The 17,479-nt window shown below is 44.2% G+C and overlaps 1 protein-coding gene across 1 annotated transcript; it reads right to left on the bottom strand.

Moving 5' to 3' along the window:
* Positions 1–12,965: 12,965 nt before the first annotated feature.
* On the bottom strand, positions 12,966–14,091 carry CHST11 (carbohydrate (chondroitin 4) sulfotransferase 11; the record flags this gene model as incomplete). Its single annotated transcript, XM_010152159.1, has 1 exon — positions 12,966–14,091. A coding segment is annotated over one exon (849 nt), but the record flags the coding sequence as incomplete, so codon positions are not given.
* Positions 14,092–17,479: the final 3,388 nt, after the last annotated feature.

The raw sequence follows: 17,479 nt of genomic DNA, 5'->3' as shown, positions 1-17,479 counted from the left end.
TTTTTTTTCTGTGTAGTGCCTTGAAATGATATTTGCACTCTAGTGAGTTACTGAATGGCTCCAACTTATTTTTAGAGTGATTATATAGGTAGGTCTACAGCTTTATTATGCTGTTTGATATAGGGGAGTATTCTTCTTTTAACGTATTTAGATCAATGTTTTGAGTTTTATAGCATCACTGTACATCTTGCCTCAATCTGTGATGCTTAAATTTGCAATATCCTCTTCCACTACCATGTTTAATATATTAATTTCATTGAGGCTTTTAGAGTGCTGATGAGAAACTGCTGAGCACCAAATTAATTTCGCTTCTTTTTACAATTTGCCCACTAAATTAGACTTTTCTTATACAAAGATTAAAACAGCATGAGGATTAAGGCTTTATAAATGCAGAATAGTTTGCAGAATCAGGACTCAAAATAAGATCTATCATCTTTTTAATGGATTTGCTATTTCCTTTCAGTTCTGAGCATCATGAAAAGCCCTCTTAAGTCCAAGAATAACCCAGAACACACACATTAGGAAACGGTAGTATACATACTCTGTGAAATGAAGTGTTTGAAATTAATTATTATTATTATGGTAAAATTGCTACTGCAAAGGAGATACAGTCTATTTAGAGCTGCAGAAAATGACAGTAGAATCTGATAATTGAATTATAAACTGTTTTAAAAAGAGTAAGATGATGTCCAAAAATAGTACCAAAGGTGCCAGAAGCAATTTGAAGTCTCATAGCAGGATTTTTCTTTTTGTCTAGATTTTCTGTGACACAATACACTCTATTAATTGTGTTCTCTAACCCATCCCTAATCAAGTCAGCCTGTTGCTTGGTTATCTTTTGGATTATCATTTTCCCATATATACTCAAAGTTAAAAAATCAGCTTTCTGTATATAAAGGTGAGGAGGAAGAACTAGCAAAGAGGTGTGTTTTGTCATAAAAGCCTCATTCTGATAGTCATAAAGGAAAATATTTCTCTTGAATTCAATGAAAATTTGATCATCATGCCTGCTGTGAATGGATACTCCAGGGATTCTAGTATTAACAAAATATGAATAGTTCACAATTAAAGCTAAGAACCAACATATTTAGTAAATATACGAGATATTGCCATATTCTGGGTGAGTGCCCAAGAGCAGCAGTGGACCCCTTAGTCATTCAGCATTGGCAGAGCTGGATGGACTTTAGGTTTTCTGCAGCTAAAAATGCAATTCGATTTCAAGCCTTGCTAGTTGTTTATTTAATATTCAGGATGGTTCTCTATTAATGCTTTCATTTCTCAGTTCAAACTCTACCTTAAACTTCCTTCTTCCTTTATTTTGCATCTTCAACTTGCTCTTTTGGGAGGTTGTTTCCCCTTCAAGAGTTGCTAAAAGTCTTGAGAGGTCAGGGAAATGCTTTTCTTGAATAATTTTAAATCTGCTTTTGCAAGTAAAATAGGGTCCTGAATGAATTATATAGTAAATATCTTTGGGAATAATGGACTTCTGAATAGTTCCTTGAGATTTATTATCTCTGAGTTCTCAGATTTACATTCTAAGTTTTACTATAAACAGGCTCTATGAAAGATTTTGTCTGTTTACTAATTTTTTCTGTCATCTCCTAGTTTTGATTAATGAAATTGTTGCCATGTCCTGTCTATAGTAGAACATAATTTTAACAAGATTGACATTCTAAATTATTTTCCAAAAATACTTCTCTTATACCTGGGAAGCAATCATCCATTAGACTACTTTCCTATGAATTCTCATCCTATGCTTAGATTTAGGTCGTCCAAAGCCCTTTTTTTTTTGGTTTTTTTTTTAAGCAGATGTTTTTCCCTGTGCTGACGCAACCAATTATTTTATTTCCTTATAGTATCCAAGAGTCTGCAGAAACATTCAAATATGTTTCATCTCAATTACTTTGAAGGCTGAGCCAATTCTTACTCATTACCTAGGAAAATTTAGGCATGTCTCTAGTTCTAGGGAGATGAATGATAGCTTTCACTTAGAAGAGTATCTCTGGAGTTCGGAGCATTTCCAAGATAGAAGTTAGCTCCTTAAGCTTGGCCACAGTAGCTAACTAAGATCAGCTCAGGTACCAAGATTGTCTGAATTTGTGGACAAAAGTGTAGATGGTTTGGAGGTGTAAGTAAGCTCTGTATTTATGCAATACATGAAGGTTGGCTGATCACTCCTCTCTGTTTCATTCATCTCATTAATTTCATTCAGCATCTTCATGCTTTGAGATGGCCATTGCTGCTTCTTTAGAGCAAATCCATTGAGGCCACTAGGTGCTATGGCAGTGTCAGTCTGTCACACATGGACACTGTGGTCCCCCCTGTAACAGAAGACATTAAGACCTTTGAAAAAAACAAAACACAGAGCCCTTACAAAACCCGCATGTCATTTGTCCCCTGTAACAGAAGACATTAAGACCTTTGAAAAAAACCAAAACACAGAGCCCTTACAAAACCCACGTCATTTGTGCAAAATGAAAGATCTAAAATGCTGCAAATTCAGATACAAAAAGACACTCTCATTCCTAGGTTTCATTTCCAGATGGCCTTTGCTCTATCCCCACATTAGAAAGCTGCTTCAGTTTTTTTTAAAGGCTTGTTAAAAGTGCTGTAAGGTTACCATGCCAAAGAGCATGAAACCTGGCTCTGTTAGCTGCCATATCTCTGTGCATGAGGCGGGCATGAGCTACGGCTACACTCGCCCCTTAAAGAGACCTAAATCCCTTGCTTTGAGCCAAGCCTGACTATACAGCCTTGGCATTAAACAGAATATGGCACTACATAGGACTGGCACCGTGCTGAACACGCAGCAGTGGCTCCGTGGGGTTCCTCACCTCAGACAGCTCTGTAGCTGGAAGAGCCGGCACCGAGACACCCGCTGTGCTGCCAGTACATAGTAAGACTTGGCTGAAAATTAGGGAAGAAAAATTGTCCATGCAACAGTTCCTCTAACCCATCCAAAGGTATTCACTGAGCTACCCCCTCTCTGCTCCATGAGCCTTCGCCCTGCCCCTTGCATGGTGTCTCAGCCATCTCCTGTGCCTTGTTGACTTCATTCGGGACGGGAATTTGCGGATACCTCTGCAATCCATGTTCTCCATATTTGCATGTCTTACTAGAGACACAGGAAGACATGGAAATGTTCATCAGTTCAAAGGAAGTCCAGGTCTGCTCTTTGCTACAGAAATGGCATCTTAAACATTTATTAAGGCCTGTAAATATTTTAACATCCTTCCGACTTGAGATTATTGCATTACATGAATGTTTAATAGGTACAGAAGCTGCACTTAAAGCACTGATTAAGGCATATGTATCTCTGGAATATGTATAGCTTTCACAGTGGCACTAAGAGAAACAAACCTGAACTTTTCTAGCACTCATTACAAAAAGCAGAAAAGTGTCCTATTTGCCATAGGAAGCCTCTCACAATGTGTATTCATGAGATAAAACTAGTAACTGTTCACCTTTCTGATTGCTGATTCTCATTCAGCTCTAACAACATTGAACCCAGTTTTCTGATGTATTCTGGAAGTGAGGTGTTCAGTGAAAGCTCATTGTTAGCTATCTGCTTTTTTCCAGAGCCACGGCATACCTGCAGCTACCCTGCTACCTCAACCATGTCGTGGTTGTGTGTATCCCTCGCATACATCCATGGTCAAGTCTCCTGCTGCGTAAGGACCACGTCTTGTAAGTCATTTAGTCCTGTTCACACCTATATAGAAATCTCCTGCCCCACAAGAGGAGGAATTTTTTTTCCATTTTCTCCTTGTTTTAGGAGTTTACAGCCCTGTGGACTAGGTGAGATCCTTGCATCCCCTGTATGCTATGGGGGCAGCTATCTCCCATTTGCAGGCAGTCTCTCCAAGCCCCTAGATGATAGAGTCCCGTTTCCAACCTGATCAGGAGTAGGAAGGCTGTGGTGTCAGGCGTGGCTGTGCGAGGTTGGTAGCTAGCCCTGTTAGCCCACGGAGTAGGCAGGGGGTCTGTGTGCTTCTTCTCAGGGATGTGGTTGGGTTACCAATGGCCATAGTGCAGAATCAGCTTTGTTACAGCCCTGATACCAGTTTAATTCCTCTCATGAAATGGGAGATAAGGCCTGGAATCTTCAGTCAACAACCCACAACAAATTTAATTGTCGTTGTACAAAATTGTCAAGTTCAGGCCAAAAAATACAGAGAGTCACAATTGCTCTGCATGGCAACCTGATGGTCACTTGGCAGAAATGAACCACTGTGAGTGATGGGGATGGGTCGGATGCCCAGATTTAGGATGCTTTTCCATTGTCTGACAGCCTCCGAAAATGGGGGAAGCACCTAGCAACGTTCAGTTCACCTCCATCCTGACGTATGCTCAGATCGCACCAGCAAGGTCTCTGATGCAGACTAAAACCATTAGCTATCACCATCATCTCTTCAGATGATTATCCCAGGGCTTTTTATTTGATCAAGGGAAAACTGTGAGCATGTTCTTTTACTCGGAAGCAGGAGCACACCTGGTTGAACACATCGACTGAAATATCCTGCTAGAGGGAAAGCCAACATCTGTCTCCAGCTGGAAATCCTGCATGCCTCAAAAGGTCACTTTGCATGGTAATTTGATGATAAAGGAGGGAGTTAACACCCATCACAGGGACTATGACAGCACCCATGAGCAGAAGGCCGACTGCAGTCTTATCCTCCCTTAAGGTACGGAGGTCACACCGTTCCTAAGAGCTTTAGATGGAGCCTCCCTGATCAAAGCCAAACACAAAACCTAAAACCACTTAATTACTTGGGAAGCGTTGACCTGACCTGATGCTTTCCATCTGACATCTCTACACTTATGAAAAAGAAGACTGAAATCCAGACACAGCAAACTGTGTAACACCTTGCTTAGGAACTGGGGCTAGGTACTCTCGGCCGGCTGCATTTCCAGCATGAAATACTCATTAGGGTTACATGCGCATCATTCATCGCCTGTAATTGGCTCCCAGTAGCCCTGGGAAGGATTTGCCGGGGAACCTGAAACATGGTATGATAAGCAAAGCAAGACTACTCACCTCACTGTGTTCTTAAACCCTTTCCTTTAGTTTAATTCGCAATAGCTTAGACTGAATGAACTTAAAGGTCTTTTCCAACCTAAATGACTCTGTGATTCTGTAAGGAGACTCCCCCAAACCGAGACTTTCCATCTGAAATTTCCTCCTATGTTGCATTCTTTTTCCATAGCTATACAGGCTTAATTTCTCACCTGAACTGCACTCAGCTGTTCCTCCTAATCCTTGGGCTGTCAACCTCAAGGGTTTTTTTTGGTAACAAATAATTGTGGATTTAATTTTTGAAACTTTCCAAAGTGACAGAGGGCAGCTTAAAAGTATTTGCTGTAGGAATACTGCATGTAAAATCATACTGCACACACAGCAGTAACGTTTTTATGATGAAATAGCAAAGTACATTGTAAAATTAATACAAAATAGCTGAATTGGTATGTTTTTCCATAGAGCTGAAGGCAAATTTCTTAGTAAGTCACATATAGTTATAATTCTAGGAAGAAAGAATTCTAGGAATTCTAGTTTGTTTTTCTTGAATGGGTGTCTCAGGAGTTACTTGGCCACCTCTGCAAACAGCACTTGCCTCTCCATAGCATGGCTGCTTGCTCTGCTTTGACTTTTTTTTCCACATCCAACAGGTCAAAAAATGGTAAAAAATATGGAGTAATTGATTGCATTAATGGAGCAAATGATCACTTTAAAAAAAAAAACCAAACGCTACGTCTAATTTAGACATAGAACTAAACCTGGCTTAGGTGGAATAGTTACCTGCTAAGATAAGTCTGACCGAATCGAGCCTAGAAAGGCCTGGGCAATGCCCAAACCCACCTCTGCAGAACCTTACACAGGAAATTGGGGCCTGTTGTGGGTTACAGGCTTTGTTATGATGTAGGGCTGCAAATACCTGCTGACAGCATGGGGACCTTTCGATAGCCAAAAAGTACTGAATTGCCACAGTATAATTCTAGTTTTTAGAATAAGCCGAAGCTTAATGGCTTAACTGTTATTATTCAGCTGTATGTTTCCCTGACAGCTTTATGTATTAGTAAAAAAATAGAAATGAGGGCATCCACTTTTGGATTGATTTTTCTCTTGCTGAGGAAAACAGCTTTGCTGATTGTTTGTTTTTTAATTAAGAACTCTGACTGAAATGAGATTTTCGAACCCACATAATTTTACTTGAAATGCTATGTCTCATTTTCCAAAATGCTCTGTCCGTTTGCTGCATGCTGATAGGGTGTATACCGCTAAATACCTAAAGGAATATTTTCCCAGGTCTGCATTTACTCAAAAAACAGGGACAGAGGGATACAATTTCAATGTCAAACTCGGTAGTATCTTTTAAACTATTGGCAAAAGTTATTTTTTAGAACTTATAAATGAATTAAAATATTTTCTGTGTTTTTTCCTCCATGAGTAAGCCCCTACTTGCAGCCCTCAATGCCTCTGACTTGGCCAACAGAAGCCATTTAACGTCAGTGAGTTGAATCTCACTCAGGAGGCTCGAGCACTGCACTGGATTGACATTTCAAGTAACAGGGGAAAAAGGTCTGCTGTTCATCATTGCAGTTGGGAAATTATAGCTGATTAGTTTCTTTTAACACTGGGTTTGGGGTTTTTTTAATTATTTGCAGGCAATTTGGGGGTTGGCTTTTGGATACGCTGTCTTTCAGTGTACCGAAGAATAAAACCGAACCGACATTTTTCAAAAATGTCAACCTCTGGCAAAGTTGCAAGTGCAGCACCAGGAGTCTTGTACATGACGGTGTGTAATGCAGCCGGTGATAAAAGCCCGGCACTGCGGCCGGGAAGCAAACGCTCCAGTTTCCACTCTGCTGCTGGCTGCACTTGATTTTTTTTTTTCTCTCTTCCTTCCACTTTCCCATATTTTTTAAGGGTTTTGGGGTTTTTTTTTGTTGTTGTTGTAATCATGGTAGAATTAAATGGAATGTATTTTCATCCTGACAAAGGCTGGGAAGTGTTGGCAGAGCTCGTGCCTGCACATTAAGACCACAGGGATGGGCTTCCTGCAAACGTCGCAACATCTCTGCTGGGCTTATTTGCGTGATCTTGTCCCTTCCCCAGGTGAGAGGCCACCTTGGCTCCGTGGGATCCTGCTGCTTCGCTGCACCCCCGGTGCACCGCACCCATCTCCCCAGTGCCTGGGGGTGCCCCGCTCCTGCTGCTGCCCGCTCTCCTGTCACACAGCAGCCGCCGGTGCTCCCTACCAGGGGCAGCCGAAGCGCTATGCCAGGTACCAATGGGAAGGGATTTTGTAAGAAGTTTGTAATTATTTTAATGGAAAAATAGTGGCTTGTCGAAAAGACAAATCCTCATGCTTCCTTCTGCTGGACCAAATCCAATTTTGTCTGTCCCTGAGGCTGTATCAGGGATCAGGTTCTTCTCCACTGTCTTGGAGGCAATAACGGAGATTGTCCAAGCTGGGCACCCAGGAGCTGTGTGAAGAGGCCATTTGTTTTTGTATGCATGTGATGATAGCAACTCTCCACAGCCCTCCCGGCTCTCCCCATCCCTGGCTGAGCTCCACAGCTGCTGCCCCCAGCTTGCCCAGGCTCGGTCCCCCGGCGAGCACCAGCCCCATGAAGCCAGAGGGGTTCTCCGGGCCCTCCTTTCTGCCTGACACCGCAGCTCACCTCTCTGAACAGGTGCTGTAGAAGCTGATGGACTCTCCCAGGGCTTCTTAACCCATGTGCTGCCAGAAGAGGACGGCACCGCTTTGAAACATACGTAATCCTGGCCACGCTGCTGAGCGAGGCCGGGCAATCAGCTGGAGCCAGGCTAATCGCTCACTTAGATCAAGTCCTTCTTGAGACCTTCATTATCTCCCTCTCTGATTGAGATCGTAGAGAAAATTACTCATCAGTGTTTTGCAATGTGAAGGTGGTTGTCTTAAAGCTGCACAGCCAGGCTGTGATTTCAGGAAGCCATGCTGCAACTCTGCCTGTTAATTAGGATTTTGGGGTGTTTGAGGTGGGAACGTGCTTGGGCTCTAAAGACAGCCAGTGCCTCACCGTGTGCTATGACACCGACTCAGCAGATTTCCCATTTTCTGTTTGTCTCTGCTCTCATGGTGAATAATGTTTGCATTGGTAAAAGTGGGGTTGGCAGATTAAGTGGTCAGTTTGCGGCAGGCAGTGCTGCACCGTGAATATGTCATCCAGTTTTGGGGCCCTCCACAAGTCAGGAGGGATGTTAAGATCCTGGAGAGGTTACAGTGATGGGACATCAAGAAGTTCAGTGACCCGAAGGGTGTCACCTGCAAGGAGTTGCTGAAGGATCTGGCCATATTTAGCCTGGATAACTAGGAACCTAATAGCAGTCTACAACTACTTGAAGGGGACTTACAAAGAAAGTGAATCCAAGCTCGTTTTCCAGCAGTGATAGATGATGGACAAGTTAAAGGGTGTGAGTCTCCACGTGGCCACTAGGAAGAAGCGTCTCCATGGGGTGGGTAGTATGGCACTGGAACAGGCTGCCCAGAGAGGCTCTGAGCCCTCCATCCCCTGAGGTATTGAAGCCTTGGCTAGTCAGAACCACAGCCAACCTAGCCTTGGTGACCTACAGCAGTAGGGTGGCCCAGCCAACCTCCCAGGTCCCTTCCAACGTCACGATCACCACGGTGGGCAGCTGTTTTCTAAATGTATGATCTTCCAAAGTGTAATTTATGGTGCTGCTTTCCTCACCCAAGTTTGTCCTCAAAGCCCAGCTTTCTGGCCTCACTGAAAACCACGGATGAGACCACACAGGACTGAGGGGTGCTGGAAATGTTTAAGTCAAAGCCATCGTTAGCGAATTCACATGAAGGTGGGCAAGCACATGGCCTAAAGCCCATCAGACAGCTGGTCTTGTCATCTGACCGACTCCGAAACACCCTTGCTTGGGGTGGGACAATGCTTGCAGGCATGTGACAGGTCTTAAATTGACAGCCCTTTGCCTTGCTGGCTGGGAGCTTGGGAGGGAAGGGGGCAGGAGGGGTGTTGTCAGATGACTTTAGTTTTCTTGCTCCAGAGCAGTAGGTAATTTTGAGTCTTCTGCTTGTTATGCCACAATAAGCCTTGTGAGAAAGCAAAGCTATGCAGACAAAAATCCCACCCTCTGCCCTGAAAGTACGAGCCAGAAATAAAGCACACAGAGAGGAACTTTGTTTCTTCAATTTAATTGAAGTTACTTAGAAAAATAATCAGGCTTGAATGGCTTTTTTAAGGAAAGATTCATGAGCAGTTCACACTTGTGTTGGCAATGTATAACTTAGCTTTTTTCTTTATTAACAGTATATTTAGGTATGAGGAGATACTTTTCTACAACAAGCCTTCTACTGCATACAAATAGGTTAAAAAAAAAAAATCCAACCCCACGTCGATGTTAAATTATTCGTACACACTGTATTGTGCATGCATGTAAGAAAATAACACTCTCTGTAACAAGAGTAATAGTAAGGACAGTCCCTTTTTGTACCTGAAAAGTGCAGCAGACTACAGTGAAACCCTAAAACATCTGGGGTCGACTTTTACTCCTAAAAGCGCTTTTGTCTGTGGCTTATTCATGTCACTTGCCTTACGCAGCGCGGGGCTCAGGCAGTTTGCACGCTTGTGTGATAATGGACGTGGGTTATGAAGAGGCCGGAGCACGGACCAGGTGGGGTTTAGAGGGCCTCTCACCGCGCAGGGGTCACTGTCGTGTGCGCATGGGACACGTCCAGCCTGGGCTCCAGGTTAAGGTGCTTGGGGCCACCTGGAGGGAGCGAAGCCCCGGCGGTGGGTACCGCGCCGGGTGAGGAGCCGCAGGCGCTGCTGGGCTCAGCGCTGTCCCTGCCGAATGATGGGGGGGCTCCAGCTGCTCAGGGATGGGGGTCACCGCTCCCCCAGCCCAACAGCTCTGATGGGGGCTGCGGGGAGCTGGACCTTCCCCGCTGGGTCCTGTCCGCGCTCACCACTGCTTCGCCGTGGTTAATGAGCATCCCTCAAACGACAGCTCCCCAGGTGGGCCTCACAGCCCCACGGGCATGTCTGTACCTGGAATTTTGCTGAGGATGCAGTTTTGCTCATTTGTTTTCCAGGACCAGCTGTAGCTGCAGCAGAAATGAACCCATGGGGAGGCAGCACCTTGGAGCAGACCAGCCCCTCTTCTCCTCCAGCTGGGAAACCCTACGAAGAGGTGGGGTAAAAGCAACTGGGGTGGGGGTCACCGGCTTGCTGAGCTGAGGAGGAATGGCCCTGAACATCCTCCCCTGTGGGGGAAGTGGGAAAAGATCAGTTTTGGCTCAGTCAAAACAACACACTCAGTAAACCAAAAAAACCCAAAGGCTATTCCTTAACATTTGTGGTCATCCTCGGACCTGGTGAGGGCTTCGTGCTCAACGCGCAGGACACCCAGCACGTCAGCTGCCCATTTTAAACACAGCTCTACAGCCCATTCCCAGCACCCCAAAACAGGCATAAACGTGCAAAATGGGCGGTTTGTAGCAGTTTGGGATCAAGGTTTTGAAAAAGCAAGTGGCTTTTAAATACCTGCTTAAGACCACACAAAAGCCATCCCAGTGCCCGTAGGGCAGCCCCCTTAGGGGAGGCGGAATTTGGGTAATCAAACCCAAAGCTGCTGCTAAAAATCCCGGCTGGAGCAGCACTCACCCCTCAATTTCCAGAAGAAGTTTTTCACCTAAAGCTTTTCTGTCGTAGTTGTCAAATGGGGGTTTTGCGTCTCCAAAGCAGTGAAACTAAAGGAGGAGTACTTCAGAACAGACACAAACGTGGTGAAGACAGACAAAAGTACAAAAAGAAAGGGGGAAGCACATCCTATTTTTAAAATATATGTACTTCCTGAAGCAACTTTTTTCTTAAGTAAACAAAATTCACATCACATTCTGTTGGGGGGATTAACAGCTGACTGAAGAGAAAATTGGACCAAAATGTTAGCACTGTCAGATACAAGACCAAACAAGCACACGAAATATTGGAGGGGGAGAGGGGAAATCTACCCTCACACAGATGATTTTTTTTTTCTTAACAAGCATCTAACCATTGAGCTATGAACAAAAGAACTGCGACAGGCACTTGCAACAGCTCTGCACGCGCTAAATGAGACAAAACTGCTTTCAAGTACAACGCCAGCCAGCAATCAGCAGCCGCTCAGGAACCCAGAGCCGCGGGGCGCAGCCAGCCAGCTCCTCGCCCGCCACTGGGGCAGCACTGCGGGTTACACACGGGGCCTGGGCTATGAAAACAGTTCCAGAGTGGATGAGAGATTTTTTTGTAGGGAGTGATAGAAAAATAATGACCTGTGTCCCAGCTAAGGCCAAATCCAAATGTGAAAAGACTTCAGCTGCTGTTTGCTATGTTAATTCGTTCTTCACTGAGATTTATTCAGCGACTTATTTTTATAAAATAAGACAGAACTTATTTGTCTTCTTTAAGCACATGTGTGCCCTGGAGACTCCTGTAATTCAGAGAATGAAACTCGGCTACTGTACAACACGACATTTTCAGCATCTGGCTCCGACACTGCTAGAACAGCTCTGCCTTCAGCTGGGTTTATTTAAATCCTCACAAATTTTTGGAAGTGCTAGGTTTGGTCACAAGACTGACACACAGGCAAGTCAACCCCCCATTTTAACAATCATTCAATTTTGAAACAGATCGTAGGTCCCTACAAGTGGCCCCCCACCCCCCAACTCAAGTCTCTGCCTCCTCCTGCCCATCAGCCGGCTGCTGGTGCTGCCGCCCCGGGACGGGACGGCTTGGGGTGGCCACAGACCGCTCCCCAGGCAGGCGTCCACCGCCCCCTTGGCCATGTGCCTCTCCTGCATCAAACTAAAGCAAATGCTTGGAGAAGCCTGTGCTTCGGCTCGCTAGGTTGCTGGTAGATCCACACCGAAATCCCTTTCTTGAAAGGTGTTTGCTGTGAATGGATTGATACTTGCTTGTCCCAAACAGTCTCCCGGTGCGCTACGCCTGTACAATCTGCCATCCCAACGAAACACTCGTTACAGAGACATTCACCTTAACTCAGTCACTGTTTCGCACCAGAGCTGACATAGATGAAATACTAACACACCGGACATTGGAAACATCCCTGTCAATGCTATTTGACAACAAAAAAAAGGCTCCTGTTCCCAGGGAGAAAGCCATGAAACCAGCAGGTAGGCAGATGAGATCTTTTTAGTGCCTTACCTGCTCAGAAATCAGCACTAAGGTGACCTACTGGCTTTTCAAATGACACGCCCACATCCTTTACAGCAACGTATCGAGACCAGTGTTTTTTGAGCCCATTTTGGTTGCCTATCTTGAGTTCAGTTAGGGAGGGATGACTCACAGAGGGTGAAGCTCCCCCCACCCCCATCCTGGCTATGAACTACATGAATATCAGTTGCTTTGGGCATCCAAAAATCTCTACAGTCACTTTCAAAATGCTATTTTTTTTTCTGATGGATCATCCTCAAATCTGCATTCCTTTGGGCTGGCAGGCTTCAAATTAAGAGACAATGGGACTGGTCATATTCTTAATAAAATTATTAGGTATAGATTTATAAAAAGTTCATGGTTTCTCTTCCCAAGGAATACATTCACATTTCTTTCAGTCATAGGTTTTAGATATCATGAATCTATCAAGATTTGTTTTACTTTTCCCTTCCAGGGCTAGAAAGATAAATGTACTAAAAAAAAAAAAAAATAATCTAAGTGCAATATCACTTTCTGAGGAAATCATTTCCACCGCCCTTCTCAAAGCATGTGGTATCAAGAACCATTCCTGTATTTACCTGCATCAACAGCTGATGGAAGTATATTATTACTCAACTAAGGAAAGCACAAACCAGGCTCCTTTTGTCCAAATGTTCTCTTATCTCTGCTGCTGAAGTGACACCTACCAAGAGACCATGTTTTAAATAAGTATAAATAACATTAATTAGAATTGGAGGAATGCAAGATCAATGAAATTCAACAGAACACAATATTTTTTAAAACAGTGTAGCAGTATTACTCATTTCTACAGCTAGATCGTCACAATCCTGTTACCCTGCAAAGAGAGCTGTCCTTTCTTACAGCTGATTTAAATAATTTTGACTGTGCTGCTCGCAGCATCATTCAAAAAAAGAAAATATTAATTTACAAAATAACCCATTCTCCATATTTATTATGACAAATAAAAATCTTAAATAAAAGAGGCTTTCTCTCCCCTCTCTCCCCCCGACCCATCCCTCATTCCAATTTCAGGTAGCTTGGCACTGAGTAATTGAACATTAAAAAATCAAGTTTGTAGACTTCATACAGCTGCGTTTGGTGCTCGGAGCTGATGTTCTGGAAGAACTCTGTGGTCATTTCGTCAGTAGTTCTCGTAGACTTTGCATAGGTGGGGAACTTCAGGTAGCTGCCTACTCCCGCCAGCTGGAGAATGTAATTCGAATCCTCTTCGAGCGTTTCGTACTTTCCTATGAGGTCGTAGTGGATGTGGCAGGGGTGGCAGAGGGAGTACACAGTCTGCCAGTGCTCGTTGAAGGGCTCTTCTCTTTGGGTGTGCGGGTCGATGAGATAGGCCACAAACTCTTCAAATTTCACATCATCGCCTTTACGCAGAGCTTCCTGGGTTGCGTTTTTCCTCTGGCGCCTCACGATTTTGGTGCCGTACCGCTTGTGGAAGGAAGTGTTGTACTTCTGGGTGAACTTGTTCCTGTAGGCTGACACCAGTCTCTCGAAAGGCTCGCGAACAAAGAGGAACTTCATGTAGTTTTTCAAGCGGTGGTTGATCTCTGGGATGCTGTACTGGTTGAGGGTCTTCAGGTTTGAAGACACATGGGCTTCATTGGCTGGGATTTCCATTGGATCACTGTACTTGCCTCTTCCCGTCAAAACCATCATGACTCTCTTCCAGTTTGTGCAGGCCACTTTGGGAACATAGCAATAGATCATTTCGTGGTCTTCATCCACGACCAGGTGTTTGAGATCGTTGGGTGTCAGCACGCGGCGCTTCCTGCTAGAGACGCTGTTTGCTCGGCACGTGTCTGTCACTTGGTCTCGTCTAATCTGATGAAGGATTGCTGTGTTGGACAACTGCAAAGAAAGCACAGGCACCAGTAAGTCAAGCTGCTGGGAAACCCTTACTGCCTTGTTGCCTATTACACAGACTCATAGAGACGGGGATTACTGCCTGCGTACAACAGCTTGTTTCTTGGCTAGGACCTTGGCAGAAGAAATGAAGCCCATGGAGATTCCTGCTAATCCCCGAAGGGAACATTCACTCAGACATGTTTTCTTGAGGAGCAGGGAGAATATTAACTATAAATTTGCTTCTCTGCTAAAGCCACATTGTCAGAGAAGGAAAGAGTATGTGGCCTTGTGACATACACAGCACTATGTTCACCCACAGCCTTTTATTATTTTGTTAATAGTACCCTAACTTTCTACTATTGTTGCTGCTGGGTGCTTTGGAGAGGCTGTAATCTGGTTTGGGAGGGCCACAGGGCAGCTGCACAGAGACGGCCAGAGTCTCACCACCAGCCACCTCCTGCCCAGTGTCCAGCGACAACAGCAAGAGGTTCTGCTAAGGCAGGGAATGAGCTCCTGTGGGAAACAGGGAATTCTAGCCCAAAGCAAAGGACCATGAAGATGCATGGCTTCTGTGTTTGGTTACTCAGAGCCATCTGGGGCATCTCTGCATAGCACTGTGTTCTGCTGCACAGCCCCACCCTCACTGCTACAAATGCCTTGTTACGTGTTCTGAATAAATGGCACCAAAGCAACAGGGGGAAGGTTTTGGTAATGTTATTTACATTCACTTAACACCACTTACCTGTGGATTTCAAAGAGCCTTATGGTCAATAATTAGTTTAGCCTCAAAGGCAAGTATTAAGGCAAGTATTGGCCTTGCTGTTGGATAGGCAAGGAGGTCTGAGATTCCTTCTGAAACACTGAGTCTTTCAAACATTTTGATCTCATACCTTCTAGTTGGGTTAACACGAATCACAGGACACTGGGATGAAGCAGTTGAGGCAATGTAGGCTGTACACATCTGCTGTGGGAATGCCTTTGGTTATAGGGGTCTTCCCCCTCGCCAGTATCATACCCTCAGCAAATGGTTCTGCACCAGCTTAGGGGTTCATACTGAGCCTCCAGTTCCTGCAGTCATGGGTCACTTTCTCTGCTTTCAGTACTGATAGTTAACCCTGATTCACGTTAAAAAACCCCAAAACTCTAAGAACAGGATCTGAATGTACTTTATAGGCAGAACCCAAACCAAACAAGATGGAACCAAACCAATTGTAGGACTTCTGAGCTTCTAGAAAGAACGGAGACAGAAACTCTATTGCTATGGACAAACCCTAAGAACCCAGGTTTCACACGCCCAAGGGGCAGCAAAGGTTTTTACAACACATGAGCCACACTGACTCTCCCCTCCTCTGAGCTGCAGTGGGTTGCAGAGGAATGTTTTTGTAGGATGGGCAACACCAACGGGCTGCTGCACCTCCAACATGGGCAGGAGGATCTGTATCTTCAGGACAGCATTTATGTGCCAAGCCTGGGACCTCTGTATTTTGTGCAGTGCCACCCACCTCTTCTCTGAATTCCTTGACACATTCCTCAGCTCATCTCTTTAGACTCTCTGTTCAGCAAATGTTGGCTAATGGTGAAAACATGCACTAGCCCAGCTTGGCTCGCCTTTTCTGCTTGTGTGGTATCCCCTGAACACCTCCCAGCTGCATTTCAAGGCCAGTTTTATGTTATAGTCCAGAAGATGAGAAGCCAGATGTGAAATGTGCTTCATCTTTCCTAGGAAAACTGACTGTCAAGGAGCTTCCACAATAAGATGTTAGAAAGTAGTTGTCAAAGACCACACAGATTTTTGAAGAAAATTACTTTTTCTGTTAAAAAGAAATAAAATCAGTATTTCAATTTATGCTGTCTTCAGAGAGAAGCAGAGCTAACAGTCAGCTCTACACCGGTTAGAGTTACCAGTGAAAAACTTCCGAAGGACTACACAAAACCCTAAGCGAAGTCACAGACATTCTCACCTAGAGACAGATAAAGTGGTGGAATCTCTCCTGTACATTTTCATCAATACCATATAGCACAGTACTGTTGTTTGGCTCTGGTGTTAGAGTTAAAAAAAAAAAAAGTAATGCCCAAATATACTGCTACATTACAATATGTTAATGCACTATATTTGCTTTTCTGGTGCTGTTCTTGGGATAAACACAGAATTAAGTGGATGAGATTCTATGGCCTGTATTAAGAGAGAAGGTCAGGTCTGATAATCTAACGGTTGCTTCAGACCCCAATCTGCAGATGAATCTTTGTAGAGCTGTGCTTTGCTCCTGGTTTCATTCCTACATCAATAATCTGAGCATTTCTTCCCCATACATTAACATTAATGAGATTTTCAGGCATTCGGAGTAAGGGGAGAAATGCAGCCTTAGTATTTGCAATTGCAAATGAGATTGTACTACATTAAATTCACTTAAAAGATGGTACTTGTGCATTTTGAAGTGGTACTTGTCTCCTGCTCTTTTTATCATGGAAGAAATATGAAGAAATGGCAAAAAAGGTTGGTCAGCTACATTTACTAAGTCTACACCAACAGCCCAGCATCAGCCCTGCACATGCTCTCGCCTGTCTGATGGCACACAGAACACACAGTAAATATCAATGTAACAGCAAAAGGGTATTGTCCTATTCTCATAAATTACAGTATGGATGATGTATGAAGGACCACCTAGGAAATAGAGTTTTGAAAGCTCTATTTCCATTTTTTTTTTTTGCCTAGACTTCATCTTGTTGAAAAAAAAAAGGCCAATCTAGTGCCTGTTCCAGAACGATGCCAACTGTATCAAACCCCACTTTCTTCTGCAGCTGACTAACACACCAGATCTACCCTGGAGGAGCTGACCTACTTGCTTCCTTCAGAGAATCAGAGAGTCCTGCTGGAAGGAGTGGGCAACACGAAAGCCACGCTCACACTGCACTGGTGAAAAGTCACGTTAGGCACCGGAGAGTCTTTGACAGAGCTCCTGCAGAACCACCAAGCTCTTCCTTGTAAGCTGTGAACCCCAGAGGACGTGCTCCATGGTCGCCAGAGCCTACGGCACAGTGCGAGGTAATCGTTACAGGGTTTTGCAATTTGATATTTTGAGATTATATATTAACACTGAGTTACCTGATGCTAATGTGGTTCCTCCTCATTTAAAGTTATAGGCAAGGAATTTAATAATAATAATATCACACCTGAAGCTGGTGAGGGGAACTAGGAAGAGAATAAGCTTACACAAAACTGGCACTACATTTATTTAAACTGGAGGTCCAACTGGCCAGTGAAAATGTGCTCACAACTAACGAGGAAAATACACCCCACAGATTTAACCAGGCAGAGAGGTAAGATCCAAGTGACAGATACTGTTAAACCCACGGGTGGTGAAGGGCAAGTCAAAACAATTAGGGCCGTCTT

This window comes from Eurypyga helias, unplaced genomic scaffold, assembly GCF_000690775.1.
Source record: "Eurypyga helias isolate BGI_N326 unplaced genomic scaffold, ASM69077v1 scaffold4155, whole genome shotgun sequence".
Classification (NCBI taxonomy): domain Eukaryota; kingdom Metazoa; phylum Chordata; class Aves; order Eurypygiformes; family Eurypygidae; genus Eurypyga; species Eurypyga helias.
This window is presented reverse-complemented; position numbering and strand designations above follow the sequence as displayed.